This window comes from Daucus carota, chromosome 5 (genome assembly GCF_001625215.2).
Source record: "Daucus carota subsp. sativus chromosome 5, DH1 v3.0, whole genome shotgun sequence".
NCBI lineage: Eukaryota > Viridiplantae > Streptophyta > Magnoliopsida > Apiales > Apiaceae > Daucus > Daucus carota.
This window is the reverse complement of record NC_030385.2, coordinates 8,479,906-8,502,525: the sequence shown is the minus strand read 5'-3', so window position 1 is coordinate 8,502,525 and position 22,620 is coordinate 8,479,906. Positions and strand designations below refer to the sequence as shown.

At 33.2% G+C, this 22,620-nt stretch overlaps 4 protein-coding genes across 7 annotated transcripts; 3 read left to right on the top strand and 1 right to left on the bottom strand.

The window, feature by feature from the left end:
- Positions 1–801: 801 nt before the first annotated feature.
- LOC108220914 (PHD finger protein ING2) lies at positions 802–4,015 on the bottom strand. 4 transcript variants are annotated; one of them, XM_017394804.2, is made up of 7 exons: positions 3,832–4,015; positions 3,617–3,688; positions 3,214–3,381; positions 2,861–2,924; positions 2,316–2,569; positions 2,185–2,223; positions 802–1,196 (listed from the first exon to the last, which is right to left on the bottom strand). In XM_017394804.2, exons 2-7 carry the CDS (start codon positions 3,686–3,688, stop codon positions 1,092–1,094), a joined length of 702 nt encoding a protein of 233 aa, XP_017250293.1. In that variant the 5' UTR covers positions 3,832–4,015; the 3' UTR covers positions 802–1,091. The 4 variants fall into 4 exon arrangements, with proteins under 4 accessions (XP_017250293.1, XP_017250291.1, XP_017250294.1 ...); XM_017394802.2 differs by having other exon boundaries at positions 3,214–3,395; positions 3,832–3,995; XM_017394805.2 differs by having other exon boundaries at positions 3,770–3,958.
- Positions 4,016–8,231: 4,216 nt separating this feature from the next.
- Positions 8,232–9,598, top strand: LOC108220621 (NADPH-dependent aldehyde reductase-like protein, chloroplastic). The gene is made up of 2 exons (XM_017394435.2): positions 8,232–8,746; positions 9,132–9,598. The coding sequence occupies exons 1-2, from the start codon at positions 8,353–8,355 to the stop codon at positions 9,527–9,529; spliced, it is 792 nt and encodes a 263-aa protein (XP_017249924.1). The 5' UTR covers positions 8,232–8,352; the 3' UTR covers positions 9,530–9,598.
- Positions 9,599–12,668: 3,070 nt separating this feature from the next.
- Positions 12,669–15,720, top strand: LOC108220597 (TATA-box-binding protein). Its single transcript, XM_017394403.2, has 9 exons — positions 12,669–12,898; positions 13,623–13,710; positions 13,933–14,004; positions 14,377–14,427; positions 14,638–14,682; positions 14,850–14,942; positions 15,050–15,151; positions 15,252–15,325; positions 15,454–15,720. Coding segments are annotated over exons 1-9 (603 nt in total). The 5' UTR covers positions 12,669–12,821; the 3' UTR covers positions 15,455–15,720.
- A 5,377-nt stretch (positions 15,721–21,097) lies between these two features.
- Positions 21,098–22,219, top strand: LOC108220761 (GATA transcription factor 2-like). Its single transcript, XM_017394617.2, has 2 exons — positions 21,098–21,278; positions 21,470–22,219. The coding sequence occupies exons 1-2, from the start codon at positions 21,165–21,167 to the stop codon at positions 22,076–22,078; spliced, it is 723 nt and encodes a 240-aa protein (XP_017250106.1). The 5' UTR covers positions 21,098–21,164; the 3' UTR covers positions 22,079–22,219.
- The last annotated feature ends 401 nt before the right edge of the window (positions 22,220–22,620 follow it).

Here is a 22,620-nt window from a genome sequence, read left to right as displayed (position 1 = left end):
CCATTAAAAGAGAGAGGGAAGGAGAGAGTGAAGGACTTGCCTGCCTTCTCTTCTTTGTGCTTACTTCTTTCTAATTCTTGATTACTACTTGTTCTTTGTTTTCCCTCTGTATCTATTCTTCTCTCTGCTTTTGGGAAATAAACCCCTAATTTTTCTCTCCCCTGTCTATGTCCTTCCTGACCTGGCACCTGATGCTTGTTGTTTTTTTCTCTCTTTTTTTTTCCTTTCTTTCTATTTTTCTTTTAATAAATCAATTCTTAGCACTTAATAAAAACTATTATAAAGATATCCAAAAAAATTCCATTTATTTGTATTATTATTAATATGACAACTTTATAGCTAAATTTCAAACTAATTTAATATCTAACAAACTTTCACACCACTATTTTAATTAATAACTCTATTTACCAAGGTAGTGCCAACTCTTACTATTATCTATAAAACCAACTAACCTGATGCATTACAGATGATTTTGTTTCGGCACCGGAAATAAGTTTTTGTGCTTAATTCTTTCTTTTATTTAACCTTTTTTCTCTCCCTCCTTATTTTCTTCCTGCCGCAGATCTTGTATCTTTTATCTGAGTTTTTTCGGTCATTAAAGTTTTATCAGCTAAATTTCCATGACCATCTCTGCATGTCCTTTGATTGGTCAATAGGTTTTTATGAATTAAAGTTCTCCTTCTATCTTTAGGTCGGCGGATTTTTATTTCGAGTGTTTTTTTTTTCGGACATCAAATTGTTTTATCTAAATTTTCGTGGGACATTTCGACATGCCCTCTGTTTAGATGAAAAATTTCCACATACGAAAGAAACTCTTCATTTCATCCTTTCAATATTATATGTTAGTACAATTCATTGACATGAAAGTCCCGTGACAAAAAAAACAAATACCAAACGTGCAAATACAGACACAAAATAAACCTGGCACAAGATTCAGCATTTGGCTGAAGAACTCTCAGTAAGTACTCTTGTGATATTACAGGCAATATATCTAAATTGTTCTGTATATATATACACACGGGGATACTCACAACTTGTAAGCATAGATGATTATATGCTGTAGCCTGTAAGCAGCATAATGCACAAACCTACTACACTGGTATTTGCCTGCAGGTTGGACAAAACCATTTCCCTTTGAACCTTGTCTCTGGTGTGAGCCCAACACATTGGTAATGGAACCATTCACCTCCTTGGCACTGTCAAAGTATTACAAGCAGAAGAATTAAGTAAGGATTACGAGAAAAAATCAACAATTAACAAGCAAACGGACAAATCACATTTACTCATAAACTATAAAGTACAAAAATTTAAAAACCATTAAGTACACTAAAGGACAATTTCATTCTATAATTATATATGCAACAGAATCTATAGATGTATATTAAATAGTATGCAGCAGTTATTTCTAATGGCCACCAAGGGTGTGATTTCTGGCACAGGTGAATATTATTTTGGGGTTAATCTTCGATTATCCGTACTGGCAAGTGAAAGCAGTAATTGATTTCAATTGTCTGGATCATGCCCTCTTACAGTTTCACAGATTAACAGCCTACGTACTATGTAAGTAATACTTCTGGGTAACTTCATGTCACACATTCAATTAGTTTGTGTCAAAAGATGCATAAAAGAAGGGAGAGAGAGGACATGTGGAGAAATTGAAGACAACCAATTAGTCATAATATAATATTTTACTTTTCCTCCTGCAAAAAAGATGGGAAGGCAAAGGTCAACCCTAGTCATAGAGTGTCTCCATCCCTGTCGCCAAGGGCAGGGATCAGAAACTGATACAAATGGTCCATTTTAGTGTTCTTTATCCTTATATAGCAATAACCGGAAATGAACGCAAATAACTGGAAAAGCTCCGAGTAACCTCAAAATACAATTATTCCCAACATTAAAAATGAGCAAAATCTGCCTACATTTCTAAAAAATCCATGATCCAACCCTGTCTCCTTTCATGTCACACCCACAACAACTTCAAAACACTTTCTTTTGGCCCAGTTAAGTTAAGAACACATGTTTTCATTATGTTTTGTCATTTGTGGTCATACTGTTGTACTGGTTAATCATGTTAAACTAACCAGAATCCAAAATTTTATAGCTGAATTGGAAACGCTATCTGTAAAAAAGTACATTAATCAAAATCAAAAAGAATTTGTGAAAGTAAAAGCTGAATACACTTACATTTTCATTGTCACAAGCTATCATATCCCCGAATGATACCTGAAGGGTGCAATTAATGATTGTGGGTCAATGAATACTGACTTGCAAGATTAACACAGATTAAATAACAAAATGAGAATCAAAGGAAGAACCTGATGACAGACGCAGTATGTTGGTTCATTAGGGTCAATAGGCTGATCAATTTCAATAGGGGCATAATCCTTCTTAAGACTGCCTGGAGGAGGCATGAGCTCAAAGTCCCTCTCACGATCTCGTTCCCAAGCCCTATCCAAATAAGTATATTTCCTTGACTGAGGAGTTACATAGAGTGGTTTCCGCTTTTCACTTTTGGGGACCAAAGGCAATGGGGGAAGGATTGCCGGCTCATCTGGTGATAGTTTTCCCTCTACATGGCACAGGAAAAAAGTATGAGCCCTGGATGAACTGTATATCAATCTTTCTGCTTTTCTAGTCTTTGCAGGCATCTCCTTTACTTGTAATATTCAGCAAGTAGTTTAAGAATTCAGCGATTAGACTAATATGTTCCATTCTTTATTTGACAAGTTCTTTTACTTAGAGAGCCTGCTTTTTCAAAAGTAGAACCTATTTGTTTTTTTACAAATATTCGTTCAAAAGATAAAAGATAAATACCAAAATACAATATAACCAATTTACTCCAAGGGAAAAAAAACTGCACCTTGCTTCAGGTCATCTGCAAAGTTGTTTAAATCCTCATCAAGCCGCTTTATATGGCTATCTATCTGAAAAAACAATCAAGGTGTGCATTTCAAGTAGTAAGCATGTAAATTTATCATTTCCATCGCCGAACCTAAAACACACTATCTGTCCTGCATTGTTTTGTTTCTGGGGTATAGTAAATGGGATATGTACAAATTTGAACATACTCAGCAACCCAAGGTACTAGTCATATAACAGCTACTAAGTTTTCTTGCTATTAAATACTACTAGTTTGAGAAAGAATTCATCAAAAAACAATAAAATTATATAAAGAAGACATATTTAAAATGAATGGAAAGAAAGTGAACTTACAAGGTCATAAGCTTGCCGCGCCAATAATACCTTCTCGGTACAAAGACTTAAAGCATTATCCTGGCTCGCCTCTATATCCTTTTTCAAAGTTGCATCATCTTCTTCGTAATTCACTTTCTTTGTGCTTTGAGTCGCCAAACCCAAAGAGTACTTAGTTTGCTGCCTCGTCTGATTTATCATAGCTTTTATTAAAATTAACACAAATCAGCAAACTAAACAAAAACGGGAAAAAATGAAAATTCAAAAATATTGTGATGTTTGATTCACTTAAAGATCCTAATTTGATCAAAAAAATCCTAGATTTAGTTATTGTAATGCCTCGAAAATCACACAATTGATAAAATTATGCAGTGATCCTGATTAGTAGATGTTATAAACAGTAAAAAATGAAGCAAAGTGATACCTTGTGACCGATCATCGAGTTCTCGGACAGTATTGAGAAGTCTCTGGAGCTCAGCAGGCAATGTGCTTGCATCTAATTCACAAAATTCATAAATATGCAAACACAATTTGATTCAAGTGAGTTCGAGAAAATTGGAAGAAAAAAAATACATACATGTTATGTATAAATGAGAAATGATCAATTGAAATTGATTGTGAATAGCGATAGAGATTTACATTCCAAGTAGTCGTCGACGAAAACACCTGTTCTTGCAATCGCCATGAGTATGGATGGGATGATCTGAGTTTTTCGGTTAGGGCTTGAACAATTTTACCGGTAAATACGTTCAGAAAACTCACAACTAACGGAGTATAGTTAAACTCTGAAATGGTAATAACATCAACAATCCTCTCAACTTTGCTAAAAATGGTCGGTGAGAATACTTCCTCGGTCCCCTACGATTATTAACATTATTTTTTGACACGTTTTTAATATTTCTCTAAAATATATTTCGACTATATTTTTTGAATTATTTTTTCTTAATAAAAATTTAATGCTTAAAATTTTATTTAAAAAAATAAATTAATTAAAAAATCATTATAAAACTATACATTATAGCATTCTCAAAATACGTGCAAACAGTGGACGTTAACAATCTCATGAGCATATATTAAGGCTCCGTTTGGGAATTAACGGTTAGCTGTTAGCGGATAGAATTAGCTGTTTTGACTGGCTGATTGAATTAGATGTTTTGACTAGCGATTTTTTTTTTTTTTTTTTGAAAATGAGAATAAATCTCAACGAGAATCGGCAATTCACCGTGATAATTCTTTCATTCAAGAAAGCTTATTATCGAACCGTCGGACATGCAAGATGATCGGGGAAATTTAGACAATAGAACTTTAATGTCCGAAAAGAAAACGGGTCTTCTTCCAAGAATCCTGAAAATAAAAAGGTTAAATGGCAATTAGGTCACTCAACTCGATAGTAATTTTCACTTGGGTCATCCAACTCAAAAAGCTATCAGTCAACTCACTTTTCACTTAAAATATTTCAAAAAGGTCACTTCGCGTTAACGACGTTTAAAAATGGATGGAAAGCTGAGTTGGCCGTTTGACGTGGCAAGCATCAGCTGAGTTAAAACCCGACCCACTTGTTAATCACCCCATTCAATCTCTCATCTCTCATTCCCCCATTGTCATCTCTGAGTTAGGGTTCTTCCCCCTCCCCCTTCCATCTTCTATGTCGGATTCTAAGAGTAGTAGTTCATCGGTTAGAAATCCATTTGGAACAATTAATAACTCCTTCACAACCCATAAACACTTCAATTCTGAATTGGAATCTTGCTACAATGGTATTAAATGTAGGTGTGATCTTTTGGCTCCATGTCAAGAAGCTTGGAGAGAAGGAACATTGGACCCGGGAAGGAGGTTTTTTGGTTGCAGTCAATACAAGGTATAATTTGTGTGTATTTTTTCAGTTTAGTATTTGACTGTATTAAGCTAATCTCTACCATTCTGTTTAGGATGCAAGCAAAAACTGTAACTTTTTTGTATGGGCTGATCCCCCATACACAGAAAGAGCACGAGAGGTGGTTCAACATTTGAAGACAAAATTGAGAGTCAAAGAAGATCAGCTGGAAAAAACTATGGCGGAGTTGCGTTTTATCGAAAAAAAGATGGTGGTCTTTAAGCAAATAAATCTTGAGTTCTGGACTTCTAAAAAAAAGAGAATCAAACTCACCAACAGGACCTTTAAAACAGCTCTTCAACTCATCGATGCTAAGCTTCTCCAAATCAACGTTCTTGTAGACTCTCTTCACATTACTTGTATACGATTCGTAAGGAACATGAACAAAATGCCCACCATAGTATAATTCAACATTGTACAGATTTTCCCTGTTAAATGTAAAGAAATTAAGAACCCTAATTACAAAATGTAAAGGACGTTTTAATAAATCACAAGTGAAACAGCCTTACAATGTTTCTTCACCATTGTTACGACTTTCGTCTTCACCATCACTTGCATCGACTCCATCATCTTCACCAGCGTTATCATCTTCGATCACAATCTCGTCTTCATCATTTCGTTTCTGGACTATACGAACTTCAACACCTGATCGCGTTCGAACCATTTTTTCAACAGCTTACAACGAACGAGCGATTGATTCAGCGATTGATTTGGGTGATTTGAGTGTGGTTAGGGATTTGAGTGTGATTTGGATTTGTGTATACAGAGGGTGGGTTATAAAAAGGGTGGGTTATGGGTCGGGTTTTTAATTTGGGTTAAGTACTGATGAGGCTGATTATGTGGCAGTATACGTGGCCGCTGATGTGGGACAATTGACGGACTTCCGTCTATTGTCAACGCAAGTTAACGGTTGTGAAATTTTAATCGTGATTGATGATTAGTTTGAATATTATTATTTGATTTGTGATCCAATTGAAAGCTTTTTGAGTTGGATGACCCAAGTGAAAATTACTATCGAGTTGAGTGACCTAATTGCCATTTAACCCGAAAATAAAACAAGAGAAACAAAAAGAATATAAGTCGATATATTTAACAGATTACATCAAAATATTCCCACAATCATGAATCATGATAACTCATGATTGAGACAATTAAGCTCTTAATTAAGGCATAATAATAAAATATTAATATCCTTAATTAAGACACAATTAACGCCCTCAATAATTTACGCCCTCAATAATTGAGGCACAAATTACGTCCTCAATAATTGAGGCACAAATTACGCCCTCAACAAAGAGGCACAATTAACGAGGCACAATTACCGCCCTGAATTAAGGCACAATTAGCGCGTTTTCCTTTCTGAAACCGGATCTCGTCCTGAAACCGTCGTCACCGCCACCATCGGCCACCACCGCTATGCTATCGGTCAAGTTGCCTCGTCGTATGTGAAGTATGTGAAGCGAACAATGAAGCATCTCACATATAACATGAAAAATCGCGAAAAACACCAAAACCAAACAAAACACAGGGATTAAACAAACAAACAAATACACACAAACAAACAAGATTAAAGTCAACACCTTTTGCAATTCCACTCAAAATCATGAGAAAAAAAGAATATTGTAAATAATTGTAATAGAATCAATCCGTTAACTACCAAACACTAATATTAACTTATTTTAGTGGTCAAACCTCTAAATCAACTTAAACCTCTAATTTAGCCCCAAATCTCAAACTTCCAAACAGGGCCTAAATTACACTCAGACCCCTTTTTTTCACTTTATCTGATTTTATGATCTTCTTTTGAATAAAATTTTAATATAAATTTTTATTTAGAAAAAAATAAATAAATAATAATATTATATTATATGAAAATTTTAAAATACGTGCCGAACTATAGCTCGAAAACATTAACATTTTAATAGAATGGAAGAAGTATAAAATATTGGCTACATATTTGTTAATAATTATATAAAATAATTGCTAGATAAGATCGGTCTATAACTACATTGATCAATTATATTTTGAAATTGAAATTGTTTATTATCGTTTCAAATAAAGAAGATATATTATTTTAAAATCATAATAATTAGGTGGTATCCTGATAAATGTTATCAAAATATAGCCGATTATACAAATATAGCCGATATATAATGATTGATCATATTTTTTTTTCTAAATCTTCTAAAAAACAAAATTACTAAGAAGACTGACCTGTTAAAACATCTTCACATTTCATCCTATTAAACCCTTAATTAAAAATAATTATATAATATAAAATAAATATAAAAAATTATATTAAAAAAATCAACTCCAACATCATTCAACTTGTGTATGACATGAGTTATATTTATCAAATCTGAAATCTGGAACCCAAAAATTCAACATTAATTTTTTCATTCAACTAATATATTTTATTTATAATAAATTACAATAATAATAATAAAATATAAAATATAATGCACTCAATACTATCGAATTACAATATCGTACAAGTCAAAAAAAATTACATGATCGCCAATTTTTATTATTCGGCAAATCATTTTAGCCAATCTATACTGATAATTTGTCCATTTTACACGTATTATATTTTAAGTTCATCACATATCACACAAAATTTTTACATTTTCATATGTATTATATTTTATGTTCATCATTCATCGGCCAAACTATATGTAAACAAATATGTGGACGAAGGGAGTAACGATTTAAAACTAATAACTATTAATATTGAAAAAGATATTTTACCAATGATAATTAATGTTATATGGATTTCAACTTTTAATATAAATAAATAATTAACGTTTTTGAAATGTTTTTTTCTTAAAAAATAGATACGTTTTCTTAACATCTCCAAAGTATTTAGGAGACTTTTTAAACTCCTATATGAGTACAATATTTTTTACGTATGTTCAGGTTCAATTGCGTATTCTTTTGTTTTTTTTAACAAATAAAAAAGATGCTGATTTACTAAATCAACCACTTATTGCAACTTTATGTAACCACTTATTGCAACTTATACTTTTATAAAAAAAAGAAAATATTAAAAATAATTTACAGAACTATACTATATTGAAGCATTAAAGTCCGTGCCGCGCCCCCGTCCCCAATGTATACTATTGACCGGGACGGAGGGAGTAGCAGGAAGCTGCCGTGTCAAAATTGGCATTGACCTCGTTATCCTCAGCTACGCACTGGCTGACCTCTACATCAACCTCCAACAAATTATAAAAACAGCAGCCATAAAACCCCAAACAAACAGAGCCCACCCGCTTTAGTCTTGTACAATGTCGAGTGATGAAACACAAACACTCCCTCTACAAGGGCGAGTTGCCATCGTAACCGGGGGCTCTCGCGGCATAGGCCGGGCCATTTCTCTCCACCTCGCCTCACTCGGTGCAAAAATCGTCATCAATTACTCTTCCAACTCTAACCAAGCTCAGCTCTTAGCCTCCCAGCTCAACTCCACCTCCAATTCTTCTAGTCCTGTCGCGATTTCGGTTGGAGCCGATATTTCAGATCCTGATCAAGTCAAGTCACTGTTCGATCAGGCTGAGCAGCATTTTAACACCAAGTCTCACATCCTGGTCAATTCTGCTGGCATTCTTGATTCCAAGTATCCAACTCTGGCGAACACCACATTAGAAGACTGGGACAACACTTTCAATGTTAATGCAAAAGGTAATCACGTTGTCCGGAAGTACTAATTGTCTCCCAATTTTAGTGTTATAAATTATTTTTTCTCCAATAGTCTATCTAACATTCTAACTTGTATATTTTAGTTGTTGATGTTATGATGGTGTTGAATGGACAAATAATAAGATAAGTAATACTAGATGATTTATCGGTCTTTTTAATATGTGTCCAAGGACACACAATAAACACTGAATTTGATGACTTTGGTGGAATTGGTGTGAGTGGAGGGGTCCATCCATATTTATGATTAGGAGACCAATAAAAATATATCAAACTCATAGAAGTTAACGCCGATTGTATGCTTTTGGGCAAATATTAGACAAACCGATGATTTATTTGCTCAACTAATCTTATAGCTGTGTTACAAAAGGTGCATTTTTGTGTTGTCGAGAGGCTGCCAATCGTCTAAAACATGGAGGCGGAGGAAGAATTGTGACATTAACGACTTCGCTGGTTGGTGCATTGACACCAGGGTACGGTGCTTATGTAGCTTCAAAGGCGGCTGTGGAAGCGATGGTCAAGATTTTGGCAAAAGAGATGAAAGGAAGCGGTGTGACAGTCAATTGTGTTGCTCCAGGGCCTGTGGCTACTGAAATGTTTTTTGCTGGAAAATCCGACGAAATGGTCAAGAGGATTGCAGAGGCTTGTCCATTAGGAAGATTGGGAGAACCAGATGATATTGCGAAAGTTGTTGGATTTTTGGTTAGTGATGCTGGGGAGTGGGTTAATGGACAGATTGTTCGTGTTAATGGAGGATTTGTTATTTGATTTCTCTTTGTTTGTCACTATTTCACGATATGTTTCTTGATTAGCATGTATGATGCTTGATTTGGACCATCGTGTATCTGTGTTTCATGTTTTCATTCGTGAAGGGTTTTTTTTAGAGATTAATTATGATTTACTTTTCAAGATTATAATATAATTTTATCTTTTCCTGAATAAAATAATCGATCTTTATCTTTAAACTTATAAAGAAATATGCAATATAATTATGCAAAAATATAACACAAGCTTTAGATAACTAATTTACTCATTCGATATCCTAAGTTACTTGCCAACTCTCAAGATTACGAGCTTTCTAGAATTTAGATTTAAAGTCCCCGGTCTAAATCTGTTTATAATTTAAAGTTGAAAAATGTTTGTTTAGGTTATAATTCAGAAACTCACTTAAAATTAAAAACAAGTCAGAGACTAGTTTAAAATCAAAAAAATAGTTCTTGGCAAAAAAAAAATCAAAAAAATAGTTCGAGTGACTTGATTCAGATTTTAATACAATTCAATGCGAAAGTTATTCCAATTCACTTTATTACTTCAATCAGTATTAAAATAAAGTTGCTTTCATAATTTATATCACTAATAATGAAGTATTTTGTCAAGTTAACCCATTAGGAATATGAGGTACATGTCCAAAACTAATAATTTATATCACTAACAATGTGAAGTATTTATATTACTAACTAATAATGAAGTATTTTGTCAAGTTACCATCAGGATTTCGAGGTACATGTCTAAAACTAAATAAACTAGAGATAATACAGCTCTTCCATCACTATGTGTCAACGACTATTTCATACGGCGCGACATTTCAAATTTAGCCATGCAAAGACATCTCATAAGTTAGAGGTAAAGAAAGACAATTCTCATTCATATTTTGCATATGGCTCCAAAGTATTATATTCAGGCAACTTCATTCGATACTCTGCAAGAATTTGGTAGAATGAGGACTGTTTACTCCCATGTTGCACCAAATTGGCAAACGAGTCTGATTCTTCATAAAAATTTTGAGCATGTATGCATCACTCTATGAAATATGTGATGTGAGCACACGAACCGATAATTTCCTCCCTAAAACGCTCCAATGGACATCTGATGACAAAGTTTTGTTACTAATTAATGAATTGAGGAGTCTCGATGTATCATCATGTGCGGCAAGAAGGGCCTTAATATTGCTAGGAAGAGTAATCATTTGGCCAGTAGCTAAAGCAGCTCAAGCTTGCTCAAAGGAGAGGATTTGAACTACTACACGAAGCGGGAGCAATTCATTCTGTGTTCCAGGCTTTTATTGATAACTTTTTGCAATCTAGAACTCGGCATAGACACCTCCGTCCACTCTTAAGATAAAAAAAGAGTAAAATGAAGTATTCGAAACTATACCTTAAGATATACTCCCTCTGTCCCATTTAATTGTATACGTTTCTTTTCAACTGCGCATTTCAATGCTCTTATAAAATATAGTTTCGTAATTTATTTTTGAGATTTTTTTTTCCTGAATAAAAATATAACATCCAAATTTTAATTCAGAAAAAGAAAATTTTAAAAATAAATTACACAACTACACTCTACAGGAGCATTAAAGTCCGTGCCGCGTCCCCGTCCCCCAATGTATACAACTCAGGGGACGGAGGGAGTATGTCAATAGCTTTATACATATCATCATGATTGAGTAACTTAAGAATAATCCCATCAATTGCAAATAAATATTAAAAGTGCCAAATTAACGTCACAAGCAATCACCTACAGATATCTATAAGCCTTGCAAATCTTTATTTAGAGCCATGAGATGCTGAAGACGGCCTTCTACTTCCATGTAGCTTAAAAATATTTTCAGCCAAACGAGACCTCCACCTAAGAAAATCCTCACCGGCTCTTGAAGGACTATATACTCACAGTGAATTCAATTACTTGAAAATTGGAAACCATATTAACCGCTGTACGAGTTCTCGTTTAGTGCTTAAAATCTGCTGTACGTGGTCATCATTCCCGTACAACGATTAAAAAATGTTGCATGTATTAAAAAGCACAATATAATCTTGGTCGCTGGATATTCATCCTAACGCCCAAAAGTTTGTGTGTTGTGTAACTCCTCCACATCCATTAATGGTTGTGGACTGCTACTCAAGATAGCTAGTACTCCCTCCATCTCTTTTTAGTTATCACATTTGCATAACAAATTTGCCCCTTAATAGTTGTCTTATTTTTGTTCCAATACATATTTATGAAATATTTTTCATATTTACCCCTTGAATGTGCATGAAAATAATTTATAACATTTATTTTTTCTTAATATATGTGTTTTTTGCAAATGTGATAATTAAAAAGGGACGTAGAGAGTATTGATTAAATATAACATAACCGGGTTAACACGGGAGCTAAAAAAGGTACTCCCTCCGTCCCATAATAATAATATCGTTTGAAAGAAATTTTTCCCCATAATACCTGTCTACTTTAGTTTTCATTATAAATATATTGATATTATTTCAAAATTATTCAAAAAGTTGTATATCAATCCATGAGAGTTGAATAAGAGTTTACGTTCATATATTTTATTTAATATATGCATAATTTTTTTTAGGAGAGTGTATTATGGACGAAGGGAATACTGCTAAGTGCTAATTAATTGCTGAGGCGGCCCAATAACAGGAAGCAGTGAAACCAAGAGCATGACCGGCCCAAAGGCAGGATAGCCGGTGAGCCTATATAAATAGGGGTGACAAGTAGATAAGGTTGGAAAGCCAACGCTCTGCCTCTTTTTCAGATCTCATCTCTTGTCACATAATTTCCTCCTCTCCCTTGATACATATATACTCCCTCCGTCCCAAATTAACTGTCCAGTTTGACTTTTTGATGGTCAATTTGACCCAACTTTGACTGAAAAATATGTATATTAAATAATTGAATAAAATTATGAAATATATATCATTGAAAAGATTATTAAATCTATTTTAGAATATATTTTTCAGTTTTGTAAAATTGTAAAAGAATAATTTTTAATTTTCAGTCAAAGTTGGGTCAAATTGACCATCAAAAAGTCAAACTGGACAGTTAATTTGGGACGGAGGGAGTAATTGTCTCTGTCTCTCGCGAACCTCACCTATATATAAACACAGATCTCTCTCCCTCCCTCTCTAATCTCGCTTCGCTCCTATATATTCACCCTTTTTCAAAATTCTCATAACCTATAAAAAGGTTTTCAAAACACAGGGGACTAATTCAATCTAATTGACTAGCAGTAATTGTTAAGAAGAGTAGGGTTTCAATTGATTTAGATAGATATAATAAGATGGCGGAACAAGTCTTGGAAGGGAACCAGCCCGTGGATCTTTCCAAGCACCCTTCTGGAATTGTTCCTACTCTTCAGTAAGTCCTCCTTCCCCAATATATTATGATACAACATTTTCTACATTAAAGTGAAGGTTCAATCGTAAATTAAACAAGCTAGTGTTTCCTATCTCAACAAAATCTATAAATTGGGCTTTTCGAAGAGAAGTTGCTGAAATTTGCTTATAATTAACCCAATTATTGTTACTCTTTTCTTAGCTGTAATCTAATGACAAGATATGTGAATTTTGGGTTAGGGCTACCTTGAAAATCTTTTTAGTAGGAGAATCACTTGTGCAGACACCGGTAGGATGTTGTGTTTATTGTGTTTTGCCTGACCTAATTGTTCTCGTAAAGACGCCTTCTGAACAAGATACTGCATCTATTTGGTGAGAGATGAAGATTCTTTGATTTGGGTGTTTTGTTTGATGGTGTAACGGTACATGTGGTAGCTCAGTGCGGTCTCTGAGACTTGTTGGTTGTTATAGAGGGTGCAAAATACTTCTAGAAGATTTGGATGTGTATATTTATACGCGATTTAGCTGATTTTCTTGAGAATATGAAAATGTTATTGATGTTTTGGCGCTGAATGACTTGTATTTACATCTGATTTACTTTTTCTTTGTCTGTGTGCATTGTTATTTGTTTCTCTGTTTGCATTATTTTGTTGCCCATGGCTAGTTCCATTGTTACTTGGGTGCAAAATCTTTAATGACTTGGCTGAAGGATGCAATATTGATTGGCTGTTATATACTGCTAATAGGAACATAGTCTCGACGGTCAACTTGGATTGCAAGTTGGACTTAAAAGCCATTGCATTGCAAGCAAGAAATGCTGAATACAACCCTAAGGTATAAATCTTTATGTTTTTTTGATGTTTGCTGTAACATTTGAAATTATTTTGGGATTGTTTTATTTTTTCTTTTTAGGTAAAAAAAGTACCTGTGGCATTCGCTAATGTTTTATTTTAAGGAGTGCTCATACTTTAGGTTATTTTGTTTACTGAAATGTAATAATCTTTTTGCACTATATATTTAGCCATGTGTATCAAGTTCTCTTTGATGATTATACAGCGTTTTGCTGCTGTTATTATGCGAATCAGGGATCCGAAGACAACTGCCCTAATATTTGCTTCAGGAAAAATGGTAAGTTTTTCCAAATACAATCTCATCCTTTTACTTGTACACATTTTTTTTTTTTTTTATCAATTATCAGCATTGTGAGGTTATCATTAATCACTGATGATGTACCAAGTTGTATTGATTTATATTAAAGAACTGCATGTGTCCAAAACCTTTGATAGTTCTGTACTTCTGGCAAAACTTTTTTGAAATTGTTATTACAAGTCAAATTAATTTATACGAGCAACCCAGAAACTTGGGGTTTTTCTTTTCTCATATCTGACTTGAGTTATATAATATAATGGTTGAAGGACTTGTTCTCTAATATCTTTTAAAATTTACTAATCTAAACCTTTCAGGCTTTCACTCATGATATATTTTTGGCGTTGCTTTTAGGTTTGTACTGGAGCTAAGAGCGAACAACAGTCAAAGCTGGCTGCAAGGAAGGTTAGCGACTTTGATATTTACTTTCTTTTGGTGCGTGTTGCCATGTGCTACTTACATTGAATGCAACTGAAATTGTTGGGAAGCAGCTACCCTCTGCAGTCTATCAAAGAAAGTGATTTTAATTGTAAATGTGATTTTCTAAATATCTAAAGCTTTTAAGAATAAGTTTTTTGGAGATTGTGACATTTAATGTTTATACTCCATCTCCAGTATGCACGAATTATTCAAAAGCTCGGGTTTCCTGCCAAATTTAAGGTATCCTCTTTATTCTTCTGTGTGTGTGTCGTTTATGAACATATATAGTGCACCGCCTGATACAGAAACAGTATTAAGGGATATTGTGTGTCCATATAATCTTCAGTGTGTAGTTGTAGAGTTTTATATTGTTATGCTCCTAATTTTATATAGAAACGATATGACAGGACTTCAAGATACAAAATATAGTTGGTTCATGTGACGTGAAATTCCCCATCAGACTTGAAGGTCTTGCATATTCGCACGGTGCTTTTTCTAGTGTAAGTTTAAATGTCTTGCTCGGACAATCTAAAATTTTAATCAATGCCCTTTCGTCTGATGGTACTAAACCAAGGTAATTAATGTTTGCTGTGCTTCTTTGGTGCAGTATGAACCAGAACTGTTCCCCGGTTTGATTTATCGTATGAAGCAACCCAAGATTGTCCTTCTCATATTTGTATCAGGAAAAATTGTGCTTACTGGAGCGAAGGTGATGCACACAATGAATACTAATCAGTACTTAACATACTATTTTAAATCTTGACTTCTCTCAAGGCTCACAGACATGCCATCTGGCCTAGTATACACAGGTGAGAGAAGAGACGTACACAGCATTTGAGAACATATACCCTGTTCTAACGGAGTTCAGGAAGAATCAGCAGTGGTATAAATAAATTTTTCTTTCTGCACTTTTATTTTTAAACTTGGGCCTTTAAATTTTTTAAGTGCAAGTTATCTTTTTGTTATGTTGTTTCTTTAAAGGCTGAAATGCAGATATAATTTTCTTGGTAGATTTGGGCTTGATGAAACATCGATGATCGTGAAGAGCTTTCAACTGCATTTACCAGGGTGACCTGATGAACCAGCTATAACAATTACCTTGGCTGGATTTAGGTTTTTTTTTTTTCTTTCTTACATTTCTGTACAATGGATTTGAAAGTACTAAGATGTAAAGGTTTTGTTGGTGGATATAAAATTAAGACAGACAAGATTTCATGTCAATACATTTCATATGTAGGAGGAACCAATAATGGATTCATGAGTCCTTTTTCTGCTGTAGTTGCTAGTCAATCTTGTAGTAAATAATTTGGAAACATGGACGATGAAATATAGAAAAAAAAGCCAAAGATTCCAATAACATTCTCAATTGTTTTTTTCCAAAGGTTGGTAATTTTAAATGGGTCCTGTTCCCGACAATTGATTGTCAGGGAACATTTACCCAACACGATCCAACGGCTGGGACAAAAGGAAAAGTTTTTAGGTATCCGCGATAAATAACCGCGGACACTAAGTCTTTCTAAGTGGACACACAGGGGTATCCGCGGTTAATGACAGCGGACAACACAGACACATGTATGACATAAACCCTAGGTCTCTCCTTCATAAAAATGAAATTATACTCTTCTTTTTAAATTTATGGATTTAGATGATTATTATGATTAAACTAATTTTGTTTTGAGTAAATAACAATTAACTTTATTTTATATTGTATGTTTAGAATTTTTTGTTTATATATTTTTAATAAGTAGTCGATTATTATTAAAATTATCATTATTATCTATACATTCTAATATTAGTATTTTATTATAAATTTAATTTTTATTTTTTAAGTTTTTTATTGATTGACTAATTTTTTTTTGTGAATAATTAATATATAATTTTTATTCTTGTCAAATATTATATATTATAAGTATTATTTATTTTTTGTGTTATATAAAATATATTTAAATTTAATTTATTTAACAAAAATATAAAATGCTACTTAGACAATGTATGTTTTTTAGACGTTTTACTTGTTTTAAAATTTAAATTAATTTAAAAGAGAATAATATTTATGTGATATATATACCACATAAAAGAGAATAACCACATAGAATAATATTTATGTGGTATATATACCACATAAAAGAGAATATAAATATTTATATATTTATGTATATTTTCTCTTTAAGTACATAAATATTATATATTTATACCACATAAATAATATTCTCTTTTAAGTACATAAATATTATTCTCTTTTATGTGGTATATTTATATCACATAAATATTATTCTCTTTTAAATTAATTTAAATTTCAAAACAAGAAAAACGTCTAAAAAATATACATTGTCTAAGTAGCATTATATATTTTTGTTAAATAAATTAAATTTAAATATATTTTATATAACACAAAAAATAAATAATACTTATAATATATAATATGTGTCAAGAATAAAAATTATGTATTAATTATTCACAAAAAATTAGTCAATCAATAAAAAACTTTAAAAAAACAATTAAATTTATAATAAAATACTAATATTAGAATGTATAGGTAATAATGATAATTTTAATAATAATCGACTAACTATTAAAAATATACAAACAAAAAATTCTAAAGATACAATATAAAATAAAGTTAATTGTTATTTATTCAAAACAAAATTAGTTTAATCATAATAATCATCTAAATCCATAAATTTAAAAAGAAGAGTATAATTTCATTTTTATGGAGAAGAAGAGACCTAGGGTTTTGACAGTTCATACATGTGTCTGTGTTGTCCGCTGTTATTAACCGCGGATACCTAATGTCCGCGGATACCTAAAAACTTTTTCTTTTGTCTCAGCAGTTGGATCGTCGATCCAACGGCTGAGACACAGTGTGTTGGGTAAATGTTCCCTGACAATCAATTGTCAGGGAACAGGACCCATTTTAAATTAGCTTCGTTCTTGCGAATAATAATGGATCCGGTTTATGAATCTGGTTTATACACATGAATCACTGCCTTATATATCTAAATTATTAACTAAAGTCTAAAATCAGTCTAACTCATATTTATGAAATATATGAGTTTGCATTCTACTCCAAGTGAACACTTAAGTGCACACAATTTATATAAAATGGTGTTGCCTCCCGTTGTCATAATATTTATTATTAATGTCCACAATATCCTAATTTCAAAATATATTCTGAATATCATTTATTAACACTACATTATGTAGCATTTTGGATATTTATCAAAAATATTATATAGTTTAGTGTTTGTTAGGGATTAAAAGGACAGAAAGCTATTTCATGAAGAGTTCTATTAGAGTTTTGAAAAGAACATAATGCTATTGTTATTTCGTGTATCGTCTTACTCGAGTTAAAACAACGAAACACTACACGATCTATTATTTTGTTTCAAAATTAAAAAGACTATATTACCCCGCGTAAATAACTGATATTTGAGATTATTTTTCCCAACTCTATTATTTTGGACGTTATTTATGTGTTTTGTGAAATCTAAAGCTTTTTGTCTCAAATTTAAAAAGACTAGATTACCCCACGTAGATAATTGATATTTAGGATCATTTATCTCAAATTTTATTATTTTGGACGTTATATGTGTTTTGTGACATCCGAGGCTTTTGTCTCAATCGAGACGTATTCTCCTTATATTTAAAATAAAATAATATTTATGTATATCTCTCTTATCTCCATCGATTCTTTTTCTACAAAAATGAACTCAAGAAGTTAGAAATGAGTGGGGGCAAAAATGTTCGGTATGATTGAAAAGATGAGAAGGTGTTACGTGTGACGTGTACAAGGTAACAAGGGACATCCCTGCCGACTAATGCTGTCACTTTCACGCAAGGAAACCGGACAAGGTGCAGGACTGCAACTGCGAGAGATGGGATAAGGCCCTTACACCTGTACATAATCTATTCCATAATTTTAGTATTTTTTTACCGACGACTATATTCATATAGCACTGTCATGTCTTGAATTCAAAATAAAGCAATAATCGGTATTTGACCTGATTGATTGGGTTAGAAAATTCAGGTCTCTAATTTTCCGGTTAGCATATGAGATAACTGCTGAAAAATTAGGGTTGCCTGAGGTTTTAGAATGATTTGAGTGTTTCGTTACAAAGTTGAAATTACACAAGTTTGTTAACGTCAGATGAGATTGCATAAACTCTATCGAGTTATGAACTATGATATTATATGTGATGGTTTTAAAACTACAATATTACAAGCGGTGTTTCGCATAAAATACACTTTATTCTAAATGACATCATACCTCGCAGCAGAGAAGTACCAACAAACACACCCAGACTCCCATCACTTTTTTCATACTTCCTTCCATATTACTCCCTCTGTTCCATATCACATGTCCACTATTGAGAGCAAAAAATTATTTCAAATTACTTGTCCATTTTAACTTTCAATGGAGTGTAGTCGATATTTATATTTCCAAGATGAGTTTTATACCACACCTTATTAAATTATATTTCCTAGATCAAATATATGCCACATATTATACTTGGTCAATGCAATAAATACAATAATAAATGAAAGATTTCTACAAAAATTAATTTTTCTTAATATACGAAATCTGTTCAAAAATAGATATATATTATGAAACGGAGAGAGTACTACTATTTGTCATAAGAATATTTGTCATAAGAAATCATCCACTTCTTTCTTATAGTTTGGACACAGAAAAATATTGTAAGCATCAAATTGATTCCAAATACCGCGTAATATATCTATATTCATTATGCAAGAATAATCAAATAAAGACGACTTTCTGAATTTGATGAGTATAAAGATGACTTTCTGCATCTGTATGAGTATAATTAGTCAACGTCCTCCTTAATATTGGTCAAAAATATCATGTCTTTTACAAAAGGGTTTTATATCAAAATATCCACCGAACTCGTTAAAATGTATCAAGTACCTGCCCAATCTCCACGACGACTCATTTAACATACTAAAATCATTATATATATCAGGCTGTTAATTTTTTTTTAATTTCTGAACATGAACATGCGTTAGTGATGTTCCTCAGGTTCAGACTAAACTTGTCATGAGCAAGCATGAGTTAAATTGTCATGCAGTGCACACTAAACTTGAAGAATGCCATTTAAGAGTTTCATATACCAACTAGAAATAGAATAGTTTGGGATGTCCTGACTATACGCAGATAATACTTCGATCAAGGTCCCTCGAATCATTTATATATAAATGTATGAGATAAGCCTCTCAAATCTATGAGCAGTCCCTGGAGGTTCCACAAAACCAGTCTAAACTCAGGTGTTTTTCTACCCATTTCCATGTTCTTGTTACACTAGTAATAATAAATTAATAATTCAGGAAGCATAGTGTTAATGAAAGTAAGTCGCTCAGTTTCACTGGGTGATAAACAATTTGGGATAATAATCATGTTCAGGGGTGTTAACACAAGTCGATAAAATACTTTCATTAAGAGATTAAAAAAATTAACAGTCTGATATATATAATGATTTTAGTATGTTAAATGAGTCGTCGTGGAAATTGGGTAGGTACTTGATACATTTTAACGAGTTCGGTTGGCAATTTGATATAAAACCCTTTTACAAAGTAATTCGGATAGACAATTCGGGGCGTATGGATCATTCACGTCTGAAAATAACATTTGCATATTATTTTTTTCATCCCATTTTAAGTGATCATTTTGCCAAAAAAAAAAACTTCCAATAGAGAGTAATTAATGAGGTGCGTAGTTAATACTCTCTCCGTTTCAAAATACAAAAAAAAATTTGTTTCAAAATACCTGTCCACTTTCAATGCAAAATTATATTTCCAAAATCAACTCTCCTTCACATATTTCTAACTTATATTTCCAAGAACAACCAAATGCCACATATTTTGTTCAATTAATGACTTAACACACTTTTTTTTTCTTTTCAAAATCAACTTTTATTAAACTTTGTGATTTTTTGAAAGTGGACATGTAATATGAAACGGAGGGAGTATGTATGATAACTGCCGATTAGTTGTGGGAAGATAATGATCAAAACATTACATTAATTATTTCTTAATATGTGTGAAATTTGTAAAGTTGACACTTAAAATGGGATGGAGGGAGTAGTATTGGTTTTTCTATTGTGTGTCCATGAGGACATGGTAGCTACTTAGAATTCACAAACTAATTTTGGTCGGTTCTTGTTACTTAACAATGGTGGATTCCCTCGTATACAACAAACACGATAATAAAAATGTCCCAAATCTATAAAATAAATGTCTGAAACCTATAAAATTAAGTACTTAAGATGTGTCCGTGAGCACACACCAGACAAACGCTTACAATATTTCACAAAGCATTACTCCACTAGCGAAGAAAATATGTTGTACATGAGTATTGAAACTAGTTAGTTTATCTATCCATTCAGTACTTTTACTGAATATTAATTTGGACTTTTTGTTAGTTCAATTTATTTTAATCATTAAAATGATAGAATATTTTATAAAATTTATTCGGAAAATTTCCGATACACACTGGTTTTTTTTAAATACCTGATTTCATGTACGATAAACTAGATTCGATGGATTGATGGGTACTGTGGTTTTTCTCTAATAAATAATAACTAAAAATAATATTGGTTCCATAAATCGTTGCGATTTTTTTGTAGTATATTACTGCATTATTTGCCGACACAGAAAGATGGTATATTAAGCACAGGCTCTCCCTCACTCCCCCTCTTGAGCTCACTATGGCTTTCTGCCGGAATGTTACACTTTCCGGTGGCTTGCCGTCGGAACATCAACCATATCACGCTCCCGCTACTCTTGGCAGCTTAGATGATCTTTTCTCCGGCAATACAACGGTATTGTTCGTGTGCTTTACATTACGTGTTCTTTCTTCCTCTGATATTACATGCTCATTTACAACTTGCCTGGTTTTGTCTATGTTTTTTTGGTTATTTTTACTTTTGGTTTTGTCATTTTAAATGGTCTAATTCGTTCCTCTAATTTTAAATGGCCTTTCTTTTGTGGATGATTATTGTAAAACGAATAGGTGGAAGAAGAGGATATAAACTTGGAATGGCTATCAGTGTTTATTGAAGACTGTTTATCCACCCCCGGAAACTGCCTCCTGCCTCCTGCTTCATCAACATTACCACTTGACCCTGTCCCAGAACAACCAGCCACAGTAGAAGCAGCTTCAATGCCATTGAGGAGCCCCCCTGGAGCTTCAAGGGCAAGAAGCAAAAGAAGCAGAGTTCCATGTAAAAATCCCAGAAAAAGCATGAGATGGAGCCCTGACCCTCCTTTGCTCCACCAGGCTTATTGGTTGGCTGACAGTGAACCCATTTTCCCCAAATATCAGGAACAAAGCATTGCAAAAGAGGGAAATATGGGCAGCAGTTTTCAGGGTCTAAATGGGCAGCAGCCAAGGAGATGTAGCCACTGTTTGTCACAGAAGACCCCACAATGGAGGGCAGGACCAGCAGGGCCAAAAACACTGTGCAATGCATGTGGGGTGAGGTACAAGTCCGGCAGGTTGTTGCCTGAGTACAGGCCAGCAAAGAGTCCCACTTTTGTGAGCTACAAGCACTCCAATTCTCACAAGAAAGTCTTGGAGATGAGAAGTATGTCAGTGCTTTCCTCCTTTAATGGTGATTAATTTTCCATCTGTTTTATCTGTTTAATCACCATAAGAGTTGTTCTTAAGCCCCTTTTTGAGGTGTATGAATAATATGATGTTTCCAGGGTCAAAGACAGTCATGTAGTGTACTGGATATGTTAGTTCATCTAGTTCTGGCTATATGGTAAACTTGCAAATTTTGTTCGGATAACGGTCTCTGGTATATGATTGTCACGGAGCTGTTAAGTAACTTATAGATTCTGGGCCGTTAGATGAATATCCATCGGTCAGGATTTTAACCGCTAGATGGGGATACATCGTCTCATTTTTCCTGTCTTGCGGTTAAAAAGCGGTAGATATATTAAAAATTTGTTATGATCTTAGCTGTTGGATATTCATCCAACGACCGACAATCTATAAGTTAATTAACAGCTCCGTGACATATGCCAGACACCGTAACCCATTTTGTTCTACTCTTACACTCTTTATGCAACTACTTGCACTTTCATAATTTTGAATATCGTTTAGGAACCAAACTAAATATATATGATACATGATGCATAAAGTGTAAGATATGCGAT

What these genes read in the sequence shown, in the direction of transcription:
- LOC108220914 (XM_017394802.2), bottom strand. Translation starts at nt 3,877, where the DNA reads ATGGCGATTGCAAGAACAGGTGTTTTCGTCGACGACTACTTGGAAT. An exon ending in CGTCGACGACTACTTGGAAT is followed by an intron (nt 3,689 to 3,831) that starts GTAAATCTCTAT and finishes TTTGTGAATTAG; the next exon opens with ATGCAAGCACATTGCCTGCT. An exon ending in CGCGGCAAGCTTATGACCTT is followed by an intron (nt 2,925 to 3,213) that starts GTAAGTTCACTT and finishes TTGTTTTTTCAG; the next exon opens with ATAGATAGCCATATAAAGCG.
- LOC108220761 (XM_017394617.2), top strand. Translation starts at nt 21,165, where the DNA reads ATGGCTTTCTGCCGGAATGTTACACTTTCCGGTGGCTTGCCGTCGGAA. An exon ending in TTTTCTCCGGCAATACAACG is followed by an intron (nt 21,279 to 21,469) that starts GTATTGTTCGTG and finishes TAAAACGAATAG; the next exon opens with GTGGAAGAAGAGGATATAAA.
- LOC108220597 (XM_017394403.2), top strand. Translation starts at nt 12,822, where the DNA reads ATGGCGGAACAAGTCTTGGAAGGGAACCAGCCCGTGGATCTTTCCAAG. An exon ending in GGAATTGTTCCTACTCTTCA is followed by an intron (nt 12,899 to 13,622) that starts GTAAGTCCTCCT and finishes TACTGCTAATAG; the next exon opens with GAACATAGTCTCGACGGTCA. An exon ending in TTGTGCTTACTGGAGCGAAG is followed by an intron (nt 15,152 to 15,251) that starts GTGATGCACACA and finishes TAGTATACACAG; the next exon opens with GTGAGAGAAGAGACGTACAC.
- LOC108220621 (XM_017394435.2), top strand. Translation starts at nt 8,353, where the DNA reads ATGTCGAGTGATGAAACACAAACACTCCCTCTACAAGGGCGAGTTGCC. An exon ending in TTTCAATGTTAATGCAAAAG is followed by an intron (nt 8,747 to 9,131) that starts GTAATCACGTTG and finishes GTGTTACAAAAG; the next exon opens with GTGCATTTTTGTGTTGTCGA.